The following is a 15,350-nucleotide window of genomic DNA, read 5'->3' as shown; positions in this document are numbered from 1 at the left end:
AGGCCGAAAAAAGCCAGCAAAGCAACCAAGAACTCTACTCTAATTGTATAATTTTGTGTGTGTATGAATTGTGTGCGCGGCGTGTGCGTGTTTCAGTGTGAAAAACTATATAGTAACCTAGGGAATACTGTTCCAAAACATATACTCTGAGCGAAGGAGGCGACCGACCGAGTCCCAGAAGACGAACGAACTATGAGTGAGGGCGTGGCCGGGCTGAAGGAAACTCAGAATCTCATCAGCAGCGAGCTACCTGCGGCGGTGGTGACCGCGGCTTCGGCTGTATCCCTGAACGCCCCCGCCGTTCCGGCCAATGTGGTGACCATTCCGGTGCCCATTCTGCAGTCGGAGGGCAATTTTGCATACATCACCGTCAAGGGATCCCTCCACGATTACACTTGCACCATCTTTGGCCTGAACCAGGCGGAAGTTCAAGCCCTGTCCAAGCGCTTCGAGAGCGGAGTGAAGGCCTGCGTCAATGGTATTATGGTGGCAGTGCCGCCCATGGTTATGCTAAACACTCTGGCCCAGCTAAGCTACAAGGTTGTCTGCAGTTGCGGCGAGGCCGAGATCTGTTGGACCATGCAGCGTGAGGTCTAATTTAGTCGACCGGAATCACACTGTCACATCGTCAAGCGTCAGACAACTGGAAACGAAGCACAAGGAAAGGCAAGGAATTCGGAATTGTAACGAAACTCTCGAAATTATCAGAAGGCTAAGATGGATCCCCACAGCGCGGACAACTGCAAGTGCCACAAGCAGACGCAGCCGGCCCAGCAGACACTTAGCGACATGGACTTCGATCGCGGCATCTGGAATGCTGGTAAGGATTGGCTTCAAAAGTCATTTGGATTAACTTACAGCTTTCCCTTTATTAAAGCTATCTACAACGAAGTGGAGCGCGTCAGGGAGTTCATTAAGAAGGGCCAGTCCATGGCTCGGGATGACTGCGACTATACGGCTCTGCACTATGCAGCCCGCAATGGCAATGAGCCCATCTGCAAGCTGCTCCTCGAAGAGGGCAAGGCAGATGTGAATGCTGTGACCAAGGCAGGAGCCACCTCCCTGCATCGCGCCGCCATGATGGGTTAGTCCACACCCTTCTAGATTTCCTCTTTATTAATTACTAATGGAAGTTTTTAAAAATGCCAGGCCACTTGGAGATCGTCAAGCTGCTGGCCGAGCACAAGGCGAATCTTCTGCTGCAGGACGAGTGCGGGCAGACTGCTTTGCACCGGGCAGCAATGCGGGGCCACCTCGAGGTGTGCCGCTTTCTGCTGCAGAAGGAACCGACACTCAAGCTGGTCCAGGATAAAAAGGAAAAAATTGCATTTGAGTACATCACGGAGAACGCCAATGACGACTTTAAGCTACTGCTGAAGCCCTGAAAGGGCTTGTGCTCGTCGTACCCCTATCGTTCGGCATAAATGTATTCTTCATAGTTTAAGCACTAAAATGTTTTCTTTTAAAACTTTATTTTGTTTATTAAGTCTGTTAACACGTTTTCTATAAAATTGCACCCGATATCGTTGTAAAATCCTACTTTAAAAACTACATACTTTTCAGTTTTCATTGTGTGAGAGATCGATTGTATATGGAAAAGTAATCTTAACGTTGGCTTAGTCAAATAACCTAGTGGATACATCATCTAAATAGACTAGAAAACATGCCTAGTAAACATGAAATGTGCAAGTAAATTAGGCAAGGGATAAAGAAGGATGTACACACAGAAAGGGCTTTTAAAAGTTCGAACTTCGTGTGGAAATTCTATTAAAATTTGAAGTACATGCTAAACAAAATTAATATCACAGAGTCGTGTGACGAAGGTGTTGCAGAATTAGGGAAAATAATCTAAAGTCCTAACATATTTTACACAACCCTCCTACACACTCGACGCCAATATACAAAAACTATATGCTACGTACCATATAACCATAAATATAAAACATATATAATCTGAATAAATTCCTAAAGCGCAATCAATCCCAAGACTCTGTGCATCTGGTAACAGGTAACTGGGCCGCTTCTCTGCTCCTTACGAGGGGAAGCTCGGCAAAGTCGCTGAGGTAGAGCTTCAGTGTGGCGGGTATATCGAACTCATCTACGATCCTACCCAGCGATGACCGCTCCTGGGTAGGAAGATACTTTTGCTGCAACTCTGGCCGCGTTCGGAGGGTTTTCAGCATAGTCTCGCGAATCTCCAGGCGAGCGAGGGATTGCTGGGAGCGTGGTTGGCTGCCGTACAAAGACATTTCCTGCTCGAATTCCTGGCGGGCTGGTGGCCAATCCTTGGGCAGAGCTCGGTGCTTGTGCGGGAACTGGAAGCCAGAGTTGCCTGAAAATCAAGTAGAAATAAATGTTCATTATAAAACAGATTTAAAATCTTAATTCATTCCTAACTCACATAGTAATCTCGCAAAGGCCAGACTGCTAGGTGAGCAGTTGGATCTCAGCTCATTGACCACATGTTCCCGGCAAATCTGCGCCAGATTGCAGCCCTCGTGGATTAGGAGCTCGGCTAGTTCCAGGCGATGCAGGTTAATGGCCCTCGACAATGGAGTTTGGCAGTAGATCAAACCGCAAACAATGGTTGGAGCACAAGAGCCATACAGATCCTTGCGAGCGCTTGCTAGTTTAGCGAGCAATACACGCAGGATGCGGCTGAACTCCTTAAAACTATCGATCTGCTGCACGGCGAATAAAACCAGGCCCTCGTCCTGGACATCCGAGTAGAGACCCAGCTTTCGTTGCTCCTCGGCTGCGCTTAGAAGGTACTCGAGCATTTCGGGGCGCTGCAGATGGATGGCCAGCATGATGGGAGTGAAGTTATCGCTGTCCCGCACCGACAAACTCTCCCCATACTGCAGCAGGAGTTGCACAATCTCCAGATCGTTGTACTCCACGGCGAGGTGCAGAAGATGTTGGGAAGCCAATCGGCGGGCTCCGCGCTCCAGCAGCAGCTTGACCATCTGGACATGGCGACCCCTCACCGCATACTGCAAAGCCGTGTGGTTCTCCTTGTCCTGGAGGTTGATACGCGCTCCTCGTTCCACCAGTTCCTGAGCCAAATCCACCAGACTGCAGGCAATGGCCGTCATCAATGGGGTCTCGCCCTCATCGTCCGTGTCATTGATATTGATATTCGTTTGGAGCAACAGGCGGGCGGATTCCGGGGACTTGCTCTCGATGGCCACATGAAGAGCTGTCTTGCCGTCACTCAAGGTCTTGGCGTTCACCAATGCTCCGTGCTTGATCAGTAGCTTGGTGACCCCGGCGAAACCGGCTCCCACATGAAGCGGCGCATAGCCCTCGCTGTTGACCACGTTGATGGGAGCACTGTGTTCCAGCAGGATTCGCACACACTCCTCGTGCCCCCAGCAGGCGGCGTAGTGCAAGGGGGTGGCCAGGTCCGCATCGTAAAGGTGGGGATCCTGCTCCCGGCAGGAGACACAGCACTGGGATATGAACTCTCCGGTATTCTCGAAGGTTTTCGCGTAATACTGATACAATTGGCTCTCTTCTCCGCCGCTTCCTCCTCCATTTTCGGAGCAACTTTCGAACTCATCCACCCACTCCAGTTTCTCCATGCCTTCGGGGGTCCGCTCGATCTCCAGGCTATCCGTGTGAGCTGGAATTTCAAATAAATTTGTATTAAATTTGAAAAGAAATGATTTGTTTCTTAGATTTTGTTGAATTGGTTACTTTATCCGGAAAGTTATCGATCTTCGTTCATGCCACATAGAACTCACAAGGTCTACTGCAGTTGGAACTAAACTCTCATCGTCAAGTTCCCCGTGTTATCAGCTGGAGAACAGACACCGACAACCGGTTTCCGCTCTCGGTTTGCTCAACTGGCTTTTGCTCTGAGCTTGCATCAAGTTGGACAGCCGAAAAGAGGCGAGTTCGGGTCAATCTAGGTCAATGACTACACTAAACAAAATTATAATAATTTGTTGCATAAAATAAAAAGTCTTAAAATATAAAATATTTGCTAGGTAAAATAATAAACAAAAATTGGTTGGTGATTTACACTAAACTTGAAAATATATGTGTTAAACTAATACATTTTTTTAAACTTGTACGCCGGAGACGAGTCTCTTTCTCATCGATTTTCTGCCAGCCAGCTGTTGTTCACCTGATGAAAAGCTTTCTTTGATATATGAAAAAACATATTTTTTAACTTTAAATAACATTCTAGTTAATGACCTAAATGTGTGTACACATTTCATTATCATAACATTTGCACTTAATTTTGGAAAATCTGTTCTCCGGAAGCGGAACTCATTTAATTTATTTTCGCAGATGTGTCACTAATGAGCCAGCGGGAAACTCACACTGATGAAAGACGTCCAGCTCGGGCTCCTCGCAGGACTGCACCAAGAGCTCCAGCAGCTCGGCGTCGCCCAGGATGGCCGCCGTGCCCACCGCTGTGCGGCCGCATGTGGGCGATACATACGAGGCCTGGGCACCTTGCATGATGCATCCCAGCGCCTGCTCGAAGTCCCCACTCTGCACCGCTGTCAGCAGGCGTTCGTTGAGGTCGTAGGACAGCATTTTGCCATTGGGTTAGTATGTTGCTAACTAATTGAAGCGGGTTAGCAAATCGCGAAGCAAAAAAGAACAAACCAAGGTAAAAGCAGCTGCCCGACGTGCGTGAAAAGTGCGTTGATGTCGTCAGCGGCTGCAACACTCCCCCGGAAAATGTGGCGGAGAACTAAACCCAAACAAGCGGTGTGCGCAAATGCAAGGCTGCCGCTACAATGGGGGGTGGTTTTTCTTTTTGGGGGCGCCTTATATAGAAACACTGCTTTCAGCCCACGGAGAGACCAATAAAGAGAACAGTCAGCTGGTCTTTCGCTTCCAAACACACTCAATGCTGTTTCGGTTTATTTTCGCCATCAGTGTGCGCAGATGCTATGGTTGTGAAGTTTGTATGTTGTTGCCTCAGATTAAAAAACGTTTAACATTAGCTAGTCTACTTGATTTCCTTGGCTTCCTTGGCTTTCTGCAACGATTCGGTGATGAAGAGCTTGGCCAGCGACTGGGAGCAGAATTGGGCGATGTGCTGGGCGTGGGTGTTGATCTGGCCGGACGTGATGGTGGCCGTCAGGCGGGCGGGCACGGGCATGGGGCGGAACTGCTTGATCACCTCCTCCTCGGGCACTGTGGGCTCGCCCTTCGAGGTGCGAACGGCGTTCTCGGCGGCCAACTTGGCCAGAGCTCGGTGCTTCTCCTGGAAAACAGAAGAAAGAAATAAGGGATATTAATATGATGATGCCTAAAATAAACCATTTCCTAATAACATGAATTTATATTTAGATTAGACCTGAGTTGCCTATGATGCCGGCAACCGTAGCTTTAGAAAGAGAATCTATTTTAAATAATAAACATTGTTGAATGTGTACCTTTGCTTATATTAAACCCAATTGAATACAATCTATTTTTGACAAATACACCACATAAGACTCCATTACTTTAATTGCTCCCTTAACTCAGATATCTCCTATATAAACTCTACCTAGGTCCTTACAAAATAAGTACGAAAGTAATCCTTATGTGTTCAGTCTATAAGTGGCCAGTTAGGTATTGAAACAAATACTATGGAATCTATAAGATTTACTATTTTGGTCCTATTTCTTCTACAATTATTTTCAAATAACGAATCTTTCTTAGAACCCTTCCAGTCAACCCTAAATTCGAACATTTGATCTTTAATAATAGTATGGAAATAAGTTTTCTTACCGTATCCTGCTTGAAGACCACCTGCTGGTACTTGTTGTAGCGCACGGCCTCCTGGTACAGCTCGTCCACGCGCTCGATCAGGCTGCGCATTTGGTTCTCCAGCACGGAGGCAGTGCCCAGATCCAGGAAGTTGTGTCCCTTGTCCTCGGGCAGCAGCTCGTTCAGCTCGCTCATCATGATGTTGGTCAGGGGCGAGTTCTTGATCACGATGGGGATCTCGGCGAAGAGGCTCTCATAGCCCACCTTCAGAGTGCGGAATGCCTCGGGCGTAAAGTCGCCATCCTTGTACATCTGGATGGCCTGGGGAGTCAGGCGGTAGGCCTTCAGGCAGAGGAATCCGCGAGAGGACTTCTGGGTATCGTAAACCACCACGACGGACTCCTCAATGCTGGTCTGGTAGTGGTACTGCGATTCCAGCAGGGCCAGCGACAGGCTGTTGCCCACATCGGAGCTCTGGTACCAGCCCACATGGAGATGATCGACGTTGACGCGGCGCAGACGACGCATCACGGTCAGCTGGTACATCTCCTCGTCCATGGTCTCATCGCCGCTCTTGGGGAACGGGAAGCAGTTGGTGATCTCCAGGCACTTGTCCACCACCAGACCGAGCAGGGCACCCTGGGCGAGGTCCATGTTGCTGGACTCCTCGTGGCAGTGCTTCACCATTTTCATGACGGCCTGCAAGAGAAAATGTTATTACTTTATGCAAAGTGATTAAGGTTGAACTGCCTTTGTCATGCGATGGTACAGGGACGTGAGAAAACTTTTCATTGGGGAAAGTTTCTGGTACATTCAAAATAAAATTCGAATTTTTATTATCTGTTACCATATTTTATATATATATTTTTTAATATCCCCCCTAATTTAGCAAGCCGGTAAGCCGAACCCCCTTCGTCCACGCCCATGCCCCTCACACACACACAAGCGAAGCAGGCAAATTTTTGAGCCAGCGCGTGGCATCATCTTCGGCCGCCTCCGTACCGGCTTCTACAGGCACATCCCGGCCAGCTCCTTTGCCCAGGGGCAGTACTCACCAGTCCGTCGCACTGCACATAGTTTATGGTGTTGTCCGACTCCTCGGTGCGGGCAGCATGACGATTAGCGCGATTGGCCATGTTGACGAATTTTTAGCGAAAAGGGGCTGCCCTGGCGACGTGAAGTGGGCTGCGGTAGAGTGCGGCGCTTCCCAACACTGGGTCTGGCAACACTGCTCTGCGTCAGCTGTTCGGGCGAGCGATAAAAAAGGGCCCAAAATACACTTTTGTTTATCTGATAAAAGCGACTGAAAGAAATTCCATTTCCTGGTAAACCGAAAAGCGGGTCTCTTGTCACGAACAAGCGGAACGGAACTGATAGCCGTTGCCAAGGGGCTAGAGCTCCGTTTGAAGTGGGCGAAGTTGGTCTTGCTTCTGTGTTTCTCATTCGCAACGCAACGCTGGCAAATCGAAGACCGCTGAAATGTCGACTAATTGGCGTGAATTGTTCCCCACCAAGCTCACATTCGTGATCTTTCTGCTGTACATGTCCCTGTTTATAGGGCAGGGTATGTAGTGCCCGCCTTGGAGCCCCCAACTAGGTCAGAGCCGCACCCTAATCTCGGTCTTTTGCAGGCATCTTTGTCACAGCTTCCCAGGAATCCAACAACTCGTATGGTTACAACACCGTCACGGTGGTGCTGCTCACCGAGGTCTTTAAGCTGATAGTTTCCACCTGCCTGTACTGCCGGGAGTTAGTAGAAATATTGAAGTGTATCCCTTTGTTGACCACTAATCCTTTGCTCATCCCTGCAGCCACAGTCTACGCTCCTTGGTGCGAGATGTCCACAAGGACCGCAACGTCCTGGCTCTGTACATGGTGCCCGCCTTTCTGTACTGCCTGTACAACAACCTGGCCTTCGTCAACTTGGCCACATTCGACCCCACCACCTACTATCTGCTACTACAGCTACGTGTCGTTGTCACCGGCATACTGTTCCAAATTATCTTCAAGAAGTACCTGTCGCAGAGGCAATGGATCTCCCTGATACTGCTCACCCTGGGGTGTATGATGAAGCAGATCGATTTCGGCAGTTTCTACAGCGACGCCAATGATGATAGCGAGTCGGCAGCCATCCAGCAACAGCATTCACTCAACCGAACCGCCATTAACAAGGCGGAGGTTCATGGAAAGAACATGTCCGGCTTCGATTTCAGCCTGAGCGCCGTCTTCATTCTGGCCCAGACGATTTGTTCTTGCCTGGCGGGCGTTTACAACGAGTATCTGCTCAAGGACAAGGGCGCCGACGTTAATATCTTTGTGCAGAATGTCTTCATGTACCTGGACTCTATTGTCTGCAATGCTGCCATCCTCCTGCTGCGCGGCGAGCTGCTGGATGCCTTCAGCCCACAGAATCTGGGCAGCATCATGCGTTTCAGCGTGCTGATCATCATTGTGAACAATGCCGCCATTGGCATTGTCACCAGTTTCTTCCTGAAGTACATGAACTCCATACTGAAGACCTTTGCCAGCGCCTTGGAGCTGCTCTTCACGGCGGTGCTGTGCTATTTCCTCTTCTCCATACCCATCTACATGAACACCGCGCTGGCCATCGCGGTGGTCTCCTACGCCATCTATCTCTACACCCAGAGTCCGGTGGTTAATCTCGGCAAGGTGCGTCCGCTGGCCAATTTGAGCGATGCCAGCGCCAAGTCCACGGACAAGCGAAAACTGCTCGACGAGGAGGCGGCCGAATCGGACCTCGATATGGTGTAATGCTGTAGCTAGTCGTAGACCTATTCTTAGTCTGTACATATGTAGTTGTGGAAAAGTGCCTGCAAATGTTTTAAACGCCAGACGAAAGTATTTGACCCCAGGCTTTGTGCAATGCGATAGCATCAGGCTTGTAAATACCAAAACTTTTGCTTTTCTAATTTAAGATTCTCAACGTAAATGTATTTTAATCGTAACATGATTGCAATCAAACGAAAATATGGTTTACACATGGTGTAAGGGGCTTCTTCAAGAAGCTTCTCGTGGGGTCATATGCATGGCATACGAACTGGGTGTCTGGATATTCCTAATCTAGAGTGGAGTGCTGACATCATGACCATCTTCCTGCATGGGCGGAATGCGGGTGGTGAGGGCTATCTGCACGTTCTGGTTGTTGACGTAGCGTCGGTAGTAGGCACACTCCTTGAGGTGCTCCTCCATGTCGAGAACGCGGTGGGTGGCGTTGTACTTGCAGATCTTCAGCGGCGGGCCGCGGTAGTTCTTCTCGCACTTGACGATGTGCTTGGGCATCCGGAACAGCATGATGCGGTGGTCAGCGTTGTACGGGCAAATTCCAAACTCGTAGTCGGACATCGTAGGATCAAGGTGTTTTCTGTCGAAATTCGAGCTTTAACAAGATATTTTTTGTCAGTATGGAAAGTCCCGCTATGTTTTGAACTTTCGTCTAGAGGTGGGCGAGGCCCGCGTTTTTGATTGTATTATCGGTAATTTGGGACAATCGAATGTTATTATACCTAAACAAAACCGATAGCTACTATAACAAAAATAAACTTAAAAAGTAATTAAGACAAAAAAGTGACTATTAATCACTGTTTTTTGTAAATATTTTGAGCCGATTCCTGTTATTTTTTTGCAATCTACCGAATAACAAAAAGGTATTGCATAACTTAAGATTCAAGAAGTGAAAGCAAATGAAAAGCAGAAAGACTTGACAACATTTATTGTACCCACTGCTGTACAATAATAACTCTTTGATTAAGATCACTTGTCACTTCGTGCGCTGAAAATCTTTGAAACGTTTTGATTTATTCGATACTTTCTGGGCTGTTCTTGAACTCTCTCCCAGCTGGCAAACAGTTGACCCAAAGAACACCCCTCACGCATTTCCAGAGTACGGTCACACCAGCAAGCCCCGCGCTTGCCCGTCCCTCCCTTTCACCCATCATTCGACGTGAAAATTTCGTACAGTTCGGTCAACTGTCAATTCTATTGTAAACCAGCCCAACTACTTGGAGAACGTGTAAGCGAGTGAACTATGGCCCGTACCAAGCAAACTGCCCGTAAGTCGACCGGAGGCAAGGCGCCTCGCAAGCAGCTGGCCACCAAGGCGGCCCGCAAGTCGGCGCCCTCCACCGGAGGCGTCAAGAAGCCCCATCGCTATCGCCCTGGAACCGTGGCCCTGCGCGAGATCCGTCGCTACCAGAAGTCCACCGAGCTGCTCATCCGCAAGCTGCCCTTCCAGCGCCTGGTGCGTGAGATCGCCCAGGACTTCAAGACCGATCTGCGCTTCCAGTCGGCGGCCATCGGAGCCCTGCAGGTAATGTGTTGGTTCGCCGAAGGGGGGGTGCTCCTCCCCGTCCGCATTTCACATGGTCATGTAATAATCGGTCTCGTTTCTAATGCGCAATTCGCAGGAGGCCAGCGAGGCGTACCTGGTCGGCCTCTTCGAGGACACCAATCTGTGCGCCATCCACGCCAAGCGCGTCACCATCATGCCCAAGGACATCCAGCTGGCCAGACGCATCCGAGGCGAGCGCGCCTAAGTGCCCAGGTCCGCCATCTTGGATTGGGAAAGCAGTGGCGGCAAAAACACCAACCCACAGCTGTCGCTCGGAGGAGGGGGAATCGAAATGGAATCGGAGGTGGGGAGGCGGATTCCCTCAGCAGCAGCAGCAGCCGCCGCTTAGTTCTAAGCTCTATCTATACCTACCGATAAGTAACAAATAAACAATGTTCTAATAAATCGAATCATTTCTGTTTTGTAAGCGTTCTCTATCAAGAAAAGGCCTTTCATTTGTTATCAAGGGAAACTCGGTTGAGGTTTTGTCAAAGGAAATGTATTGATTTATGGTCATTGCAACAGTCTGCATTGAAATATCCTCACAGTATATCCTTTTATTAAAAGGAAGTCGAGTTTTATATATTAGTACATTGATTTTATCAATATATCCTGCAGTATCACTTTTGCATGAGGTAGAGACGAAATGTATGTATCAACTTTTGCTTATCTCCACGTTTAATTTTTCTGGGTGAGTAACTCTCCCTTATCCGGGCAGTTAAAGGTCTGAACAAAAGCGGGCAGCATGGTCACAGAGTTGATGGGTGGACCGCCCTTAACGAAATCGCTTCGGGAGTACAAATGCTTGCCGAAGGTGCTCTGGCCAAACCTGAAGAAGAACAACTCCCTGAGGGACATTGTGGTGAAGTTGGGTTGCCTCTGACTGAACTTGGAGCCCTCTGCGAAGTAGGCTTCGTGGGCCAAATTGAGGACCAGGAGGTACTCTTCGCGCAAGTTCTGCTCCCATTTCTTATCCCACAAGTTAGCACATATGTGTTTGCCGGTAATAATCTGGTTATCATCGAACAGGTTGAGTAGATTGACGTCTTGCCGCTCGCATTTTTCTTGCATATTTAAACCTCCCAACATGCTCCTTCCAAAGAGCAAGCTCAGGGGAATCATCTTGAATATGTCATGGGCGTCTGGATCGAAGGAAGAATCCGCTAGAATGTCGTAGGACAGGTAGAGAGTGTTGCCATCTTCCTCAATGGCAGATTCAAAAAAATTATTTGATATGGGATAGGAGTGGATCACGTATCGCCTGTCTTGGGCTACAGGGTGGTCCAGCAGGCTTAACTCAATGCTCGTTCGAAACTCCAAAATCTTGAGTTGGGCAGTCTCGAGATCCTCGTCGCCTTCAAACTCCAGATCCTTGTAGTAGTCAGCCACAAATCGCCGGTGTCCGCCCTTCCCTGGCAGGTTCCCTACGCTCAGGGACAAGCTCTTCAAGCGATTCCGCATGGAGTTTATCTCGGGCAGCGTCAGGTTCAGGGAGTTTCTCTCCAGCCTGACGAGCAGCTGGTTGCGCATGGCTTTAAACACCTTTCCCGCCTGGTTCATGTGGCTCCGGAACTTTCTGCGTCCCAAAATCCGCTCCTCGTACAGCAAATTGCTGGCGAACTCCAGGCAGAAGCGCATGACGTTCACACAGGAGTCAGTGTCACCATGCTTTGACTTTGCTAGAGTAAACATCGAATAGAAGAGGAAGCGTGCCGAGAGTTAATGGGCCACCACCTGGCTATCGACGGCGGGCATTAGTTCCTGGAGCCTCATCATGTAGAACTTATTCTCCATCTGCACTTCAAAGTCCTGCGAAAAGGTGCGCCCAAAGACGATCTCGAGATATTCGCTTAGGAACACTCCATGCAGCTCCAGTTCCCCTAGACTGATCCGCCGTCTTGGGGAGTTTCTTCCCTCGTGTTCCCACTGCTTATCCGATGTATACATATCCCGAAGGGCATGATCCAGTGGCGCTATTTCCTTAACCATTTCTTGGGGCAGGCCAAGGCGGAGTAGGGATTCGAGGAAACGGAATTGGAAATTGTACTTTCTTACAATAACCACTATGGGCTGGCCCCTGTCCGGATCTAGTCTTACATTCATTCCAAACATGACGTCATTTAGGCCATACCGCCGAAGTCGTGCCAATGTCTCCATCCACTTGAACTTTTCCCGGGGCCACACACTTCCCTTGGGTGTAAGATGAGGCCAGGGCAGGTTCTCGCCCGGCGGCACCAGCTTAAAGTACTTTATAGGACCTGGGGCCTTTGACGATGCCTGACATATTTGGTAGAAGCGTCGCACTTTCTCCTCCAAGCTGTGCTCCTTGAAGGATTGGTTCTTCAGTCCCTCGAATAGGTCTTCAAACTGGGCATTCACCGTCGGAGATTCGGCCCATTCAAGATTCTTTTGGGAGGAATTGTAGAAGTTCTGGCAAGGCTGGGCTCTCTCATCCATGTCACTGAGCATGCGGTTGAAGATCTCGAGATTTGGGTTTATAGAGGCTGATACAGTGCCCATTAACAGGAGGCAGATAAAAGCAAAGGCTCTTCTTCCTGTCATCTTTCTCACGCAACTGATAAGACCCTCAAGACAGCTGTGGTTGTTTAATGAAATTCGCACTAAAAACGCCGGTCAGCTTACATTAAAGAATTAAATTAAATTATTTTTTTTGGTTTGTTTTTTAGGAATTGGCAGTGTGACCATTTCATTGACCCAACATTCTTCATCATAGGATTTTGTCGAGTCACGACTCGGGCACGCTTTCATGGTTCAAAAAAGAGTTTTCAAAACGAATTCGATTTACAATCCACTACAATACAACATTCCTTTGTGTAAAACGTTGCTCTAAACAAAAGCTGTTTTTATCTTTTAATTCGATTAGCTTAGGGGTTTTGTGGGACGAGGGGAAGTTGTTTGAGGACAGCAAATGCAAAACTTTACTTAAAGACTATGGTGTCCAGCATGGCGCCCAGGCACTGCACAATGTTGTTCTGCATAACCTTGTCCACCTTCTCCTCCAAATGCCGCTTGGGGTCCTGTTTGCCCACGTTCTTGATCGCCAGCTGCTCGGGCGTCATTTTCTCCTCGTCCTCCAGAGACTGCAAGGAAAGAAGGGTAAGTTCTTTGAATAGGATACAAAATACCAATATTTCTTCAGGGAATATTAGAGATTGATGTCGTTATGCTCTGGACAGGCCGAATATGCCCGTTTTGATACAAAATCATATCATCATCATGAATCATCATCCGCCTGTCTGACACCCACCTTGTTGTAGTTCTTGGCCAGGTCGAGCATCTCGGCCACGGTGTCCTCGTTGATGGAACAGTGCTCGTTGTAGTCGGACAACGTGAGGCCGTCCTTCCACGACTTTTTGTGCAGATTGAGGAGCATCTTCTGCTCCAGCTCGTTCTTGCGGTAGTTGATGCTGATCGAGTAGTAGTGGCGATTCAAGCCGTGGATCAGGGCCTGCACGGAGGGCTTCTGCAGGTGACCCAGGTTGGAGGTGGTCTGCCGCGGCTCCTGGCCCAGCACCAGCATGTTGGGGTTGATCAGGCGGAAGGCATCGATGACCACCTTGCCCTTGACGGACTGAATGGGGTCCACAACGACGGCAACGGCTCGCTCCGACAGGGCCTCGAAGGACTGCTGCGTATTGATGTCCACACCGGACAGCCAGCAGCCGAAACCAGGATGCGAGTGGTACCAGCCGACGACCATCTCGGGCCGCCCCGTCTGCTTCAGCATGTCCAACATCTTGGCCTGGAAGACGGGGTCCACGGCCTCCACGGAGACTCCCGTGCCCGTCTGGGGCATGGCGAACACGTCGATGACCTGCACCGTGTAGTCGTCCACGAACTCGCCCAGCATCAGGCCCATCACCTCCATGGGCACGCCGGCCCGGCCGTGCTTCAGCATCTTCAGCAGGGCCAAGGACGAGATGTACACCTGCTCGGCGGTGTCCACGACGGGCGCATCTGTGGGCGGGGCGGCCTGTGGCATGGCGCCTCCAAGACGTAGCAGACGATCCATTCTAAGCGGCTACCCAGGGCAAGATTGGTGTGTTGGAATTAGAAGCAACAGAAAAGCGCCGAATAACTGCTCACCTCTGGGGTTCTTCACTCTGTGTTCGACTATCACCTATTTCCTACGGTTTCACGTGTAATTTCAGTTCCTCGCCGAAATCCGAAAGCAGCACAAAAAACACAAAGCCGTCTGGTTGATTTCTTTTCTTTTTTTTGATTTGCAGAATTGCAAGTAATGGACTAGGGTTGTCGCCAGGGCTGTCGCCAGGGCTATCGCAAACGTAAGCAAACGTAATGGAACGTAGGGAAACGTAAGTGCCGACTGGTTTCCCGCCAAATCTAGCTTTTTTAATCTTTCAATGTTTCTTAACTTTTGAATTCAATGCTCTTTTTCAGTTATTTTGTTATAAATTTAATACAAACCATGATTTGGAATTTGAGTCCCCTATTATTCTGCTAAATACCTTATTCTAGCTTAGAATGCCTTGTGGTTAGTAGCTGTGAAATCTACATATTAAGCTATTTGTTTTATAACTTGCACAAATAAGTTAAATTTGGTTTTTAAAAGCAATAATATAATAATGTAATAATAAAGTTATAGTTTATTTCTTATATAGCTATTAATTTGTATGTTCCTAATTGGATTTATGGTTTACAAATAGCTTGTTGTCAACTCTATCGATACATTAAAATATCGATATCAATAGATGGCGCGAAATTCAAGTCCTATGAAATCTGTGCTGTTGGTAAACTAATTCAAAGGATGCAGAAATGCCAGCAAAAGTGCATTCCACTGGCTTATTGTTTTGTTGCAAAAAAAACTACCGACTGCGGCTGCCAGTTGGGTGAGTCGAGGAAGACTTGGGCTTTCCGCAAGACCGAACACCGCAAAATTTATAATGCACCATCCGCCCGTCAAATGCCATGGAAATGGGGTCTTCGCCGGCAAGGCGAAACGATTTGGGCAAGTACAATGCATATAGCCGCCTTTTTATAGTGCCAATTAATTGCACAAGAAACCTTTTGCCTTTGGATGCGGTCGCTCTTTTTGCCTTTCACCTCGCTCTTGGCGCCGCAGACTCAGACTCACAGCTTCCCAGGCGCCCCGAAATTCGTTTAAAATGCCATCAAAAGGTGGAACGACGACACACCGGCTAGAAAGACCAAAAAATGCAGACGATTGCCACACTCGGACTTCGGCTACTCCATTTTCCGACCCGCTTTGTTAATTGAACAATAGTTTTTCCATCTGCCGGCA

The 15,350-nt window shown here is 48.7% G+C and overlaps 10 protein-coding genes across 10 annotated transcripts; 4 read left to right on the top strand and 6 right to left on the bottom strand.

Moving 5' to 3' along the window:
- The first annotated feature begins 185 nt into the window (after positions 1–185).
- On the top strand, positions 186–788 carry LOC108029090 (uncharacterized). The gene has a single exon (XM_017101178.3). The coding sequence runs from the start codon at positions 193–195 to the stop codon at positions 595–597; it is 405 nt and encodes a 134-aa protein (XP_016956667.1). The 5' UTR covers positions 186–192; the 3' UTR covers positions 598–788.
- LOC108029089 (ankyrin repeat domain-containing protein 39) lies at positions 672–1,976 on the top strand. Its single transcript, XM_017101177.3, has 3 exons — positions 672–820; positions 878–1,084; positions 1,150–1,976. Exons 1-3 carry the CDS (start codon positions 718–720, stop codon positions 1,383–1,385), a joined length of 546 nt encoding a protein of 181 aa, XP_016956666.1. The 5' UTR covers positions 672–717; the 3' UTR covers positions 1,386–1,976.
- On the bottom strand, positions 1,925–4,710 carry LOC108029085 (ankyrin repeat and KH domain-containing protein mask). Its single transcript, XM_017101172.2, has 3 exons — positions 4,332–4,710; positions 2,402–3,625; positions 1,925–2,332 (listed from the first exon to the last, which is right to left on the bottom strand). The coding sequence occupies exons 1-3, from the start codon at positions 4,549–4,551 to the stop codon at positions 1,977–1,979; spliced, it is 1,800 nt and encodes a 599-aa protein (XP_016956661.1). The 5' UTR covers positions 4,552–4,710; the 3' UTR covers positions 1,925–1,976.
- Positions 4,711–4,844: 134 nt separating this feature from the next.
- On the bottom strand, positions 4,845–6,940 carry LOC108029087 (eukaryotic translation initiation factor 3 subunit H). The gene is made up of 3 exons (XM_017101176.3): positions 6,774–6,940; positions 5,740–6,417; positions 4,845–5,230 (listed from the first exon to the last, which is right to left on the bottom strand). Exons 1-3 carry the CDS (start codon positions 6,852–6,854, stop codon positions 4,973–4,975), a joined length of 1,017 nt encoding a protein of 338 aa, XP_016956665.1. The 5' UTR covers positions 6,855–6,940; the 3' UTR covers positions 4,845–4,972.
- A 2-nt stretch (positions 6,941–6,942) lies between these two features.
- On the top strand, positions 6,943–8,706 carry LOC108029086 (UDP-galactose transporter senju). The gene is made up of 3 exons (XM_017101175.3): positions 6,943–7,282; positions 7,350–7,467; positions 7,530–8,706. The coding sequence occupies exons 1-3, from the start codon at positions 7,198–7,200 to the stop codon at positions 8,488–8,490; spliced, it is 1,164 nt and encodes a 387-aa protein (XP_016956664.1). The 5' UTR covers positions 6,943–7,197; the 3' UTR covers positions 8,491–8,706.
- On the bottom strand, positions 8,635–9,175 carry LOC108029092 (gametocyte-specific factor 1). The gene has a single exon (XM_017101182.3). The coding sequence runs from the start codon at positions 9,079–9,081 to the stop codon at positions 8,800–8,802; it is 282 nt and encodes a 93-aa protein (XP_016956671.1). The 5' UTR covers positions 9,082–9,175; the 3' UTR covers positions 8,635–8,799.
- Positions 9,176–9,633: 458 nt separating this feature from the next.
- LOC108029143 (histone H3.3A) lies at positions 9,634–10,493 on the top strand. The gene is made up of 2 exons (XM_017101268.3): positions 9,634–10,045; positions 10,143–10,493. Exons 1-2 carry the CDS (start codon positions 9,764–9,766, stop codon positions 10,269–10,271), a joined length of 411 nt encoding a protein of 136 aa, XP_016956757.1. The 5' UTR covers positions 9,634–9,763; the 3' UTR covers positions 10,272–10,493.
- Positions 10,494–10,574: 81 nt separating this feature from the next.
- Positions 10,575–12,756, bottom strand: LOC108029141 (uncharacterized). Its single transcript, XM_017101265.3, has one exon. It carries the CDS (start codon positions 12,626–12,628, stop codon positions 11,786–11,788), a length of 843 nt encoding a protein of 280 aa, XP_016956754.2. The 5' UTR covers positions 12,629–12,756; the 3' UTR covers positions 10,575–11,785.
- LOC122818811 (uncharacterized) lies at positions 10,745–11,704 on the bottom strand. The gene has a single exon (XM_044094055.1). The coding sequence runs from the start codon at positions 11,702–11,704 to the stop codon at positions 10,745–10,747; it is 960 nt and encodes a 319-aa protein (XP_043949990.1).
- A 139-nt stretch (positions 12,757–12,895) lies between the features above and the next one.
- Positions 12,896–14,341, bottom strand: LOC108029142 (26S proteasome non-ATPase regulatory subunit 14). Its single transcript, XM_017101267.2, has 3 exons — positions 14,174–14,341; positions 13,335–14,108; positions 12,896–13,167 (listed from the first exon to the last, which is right to left on the bottom strand). The coding sequence occupies exons 2-3, from the start codon at positions 14,097–14,099 to the stop codon at positions 13,006–13,008; spliced, it is 927 nt and encodes a 308-aa protein (XP_016956756.1). The 5' UTR covers positions 14,100–14,108; positions 14,174–14,341; the 3' UTR covers positions 12,896–13,005.
- Positions 14,342–15,350: the final 1,009 nt, after the last annotated feature.

The sequence above is a fragment of the Drosophila biarmipes genome, chromosome 2L, assembly GCF_025231255.1.
Source record: "Drosophila biarmipes strain raj3 chromosome 2L, RU_DBia_V1.1, whole genome shotgun sequence".
NCBI lineage: Eukaryota > Metazoa > Arthropoda > Insecta > Diptera > Drosophilidae > Drosophila > Drosophila biarmipes.
Note: the sequence above shows the minus strand (reverse complement) of the source record. Positions and strands in the feature narration are given on the sequence as shown.

Coding starts and splice junctions, on each gene's coding strand:
- LOC108029090 (XM_017101178.3), top strand. CDS start 193: ATGAGTGAGGGCGTGGCCGGGCTGAAGGAAACTCAGAATCTCATCAGC.
- LOC108029089 (XM_017101177.3), top strand. CDS start 718: ATGGATCCCCACAGCGCGGACAACTGCAAGTGCCACAAGCAGACGCAG. Junction 821..877: donor TCGCGGCATCTGGAATGCTG/GTAAGGATTGGC, acceptor CCTTTATTAAAG/CTATCTACAACGAAGTGGAG. Junction 1,085..1,149: donor GCATCGCGCCGCCATGATGG/GTTAGTCCACAC, acceptor TAAAAATGCCAG/GCCACTTGGAGATCGTCAAG.
- LOC108029085 (XM_017101172.2), bottom strand. CDS start 4,551: ATGCTGTCCTACGACCTCAACGAACGCCTGCTGACAGCGGTGCAGAGT. Junction 3,626..4,331: donor GCTGGACGTCTTTCATCAGT/GTGAGTTTCCCG, acceptor TTGAAATTCCAG/CTCACACGGATAGCCTGGAG. Junction 2,333..2,401: donor GGCCTTTGCGAGATTACTAT/GTGAGTTAGGAA, acceptor CTTGATTTTCAG/GCAACTCTGGCTTCCAGTTC.
- LOC108029087 (XM_017101176.3), bottom strand. CDS start 6,854: ATGGCCAATCGCGCTAATCGTCATGCTGCCCGCACCGAGGAGTCGGAC. Junction 6,418..6,773: donor ATGTGCAGTGCGACGGACTG/GTGAGTACTGCC, acceptor TTTCTCTTGCAG/GCCGTCATGAAAATGGTGAA. Junction 5,231..5,739: donor TGGTCTTCAAGCAGGATACG/GTAAGAAAACTT, acceptor TCTGTTTTCCAG/GAGAAGCACCGAGCTCTGGC.
- LOC108029086 (XM_017101175.3), top strand. CDS start 7,198: ATGTCGACTAATTGGCGTGAATTGTTCCCCACCAAGCTCACATTCGTG. Junction 7,283..7,349: donor GTCCCTGTTTATAGGGCAGG/GTATGTAGTGCC, acceptor GGTCTTTTGCAG/GCATCTTTGTCACAGCTTCC. Junction 7,468..7,529: donor ACCTGCCTGTACTGCCGGGA/GTTAGTAGAAAT, acceptor TCATCCCTGCAG/CCACAGTCTACGCTCCTTGG.
- LOC108029092 (XM_017101182.3), bottom strand. CDS start 9,081: ATGTCCGACTACGAGTTTGGAATTTGCCCGTACAACGCTGACCACCGC.
- LOC108029143 (XM_017101268.3), top strand. CDS start 9,764: ATGGCCCGTACCAAGCAAACTGCCCGTAAGTCGACCGGAGGCAAGGCG. Junction 10,046..10,142: donor CGGCCATCGGAGCCCTGCAG/GTAATGTGTTGG, acceptor CGCAATTCGCAG/GAGGCCAGCGAGGCGTACCT.
- LOC122818811 (XM_044094055.1), bottom strand. CDS start 11,704: ATGCGCTTCTGCCTGGAGTTCGCCAGCAATTTGCTGTACGAGGAGCGG.
- LOC108029141 (XM_017101265.3), bottom strand. CDS start 12,628: ATGACAGGAAGAAGAGCCTTTGCTTTTATCTGCCTCCTGTTAATGGGC.
- LOC108029142 (XM_017101267.2), bottom strand. CDS start 14,099: ATGGATCGTCTGCTACGTCTTGGAGGCGCCATGCCACAGGCCGCCCCG. Junction 13,168..13,334: donor TGGCCAAGAACTACAACAAG/GTGGGTGTCAGA, acceptor CTTTCCTTGCAG/TCTCTGGAGGACGAGGAGAA.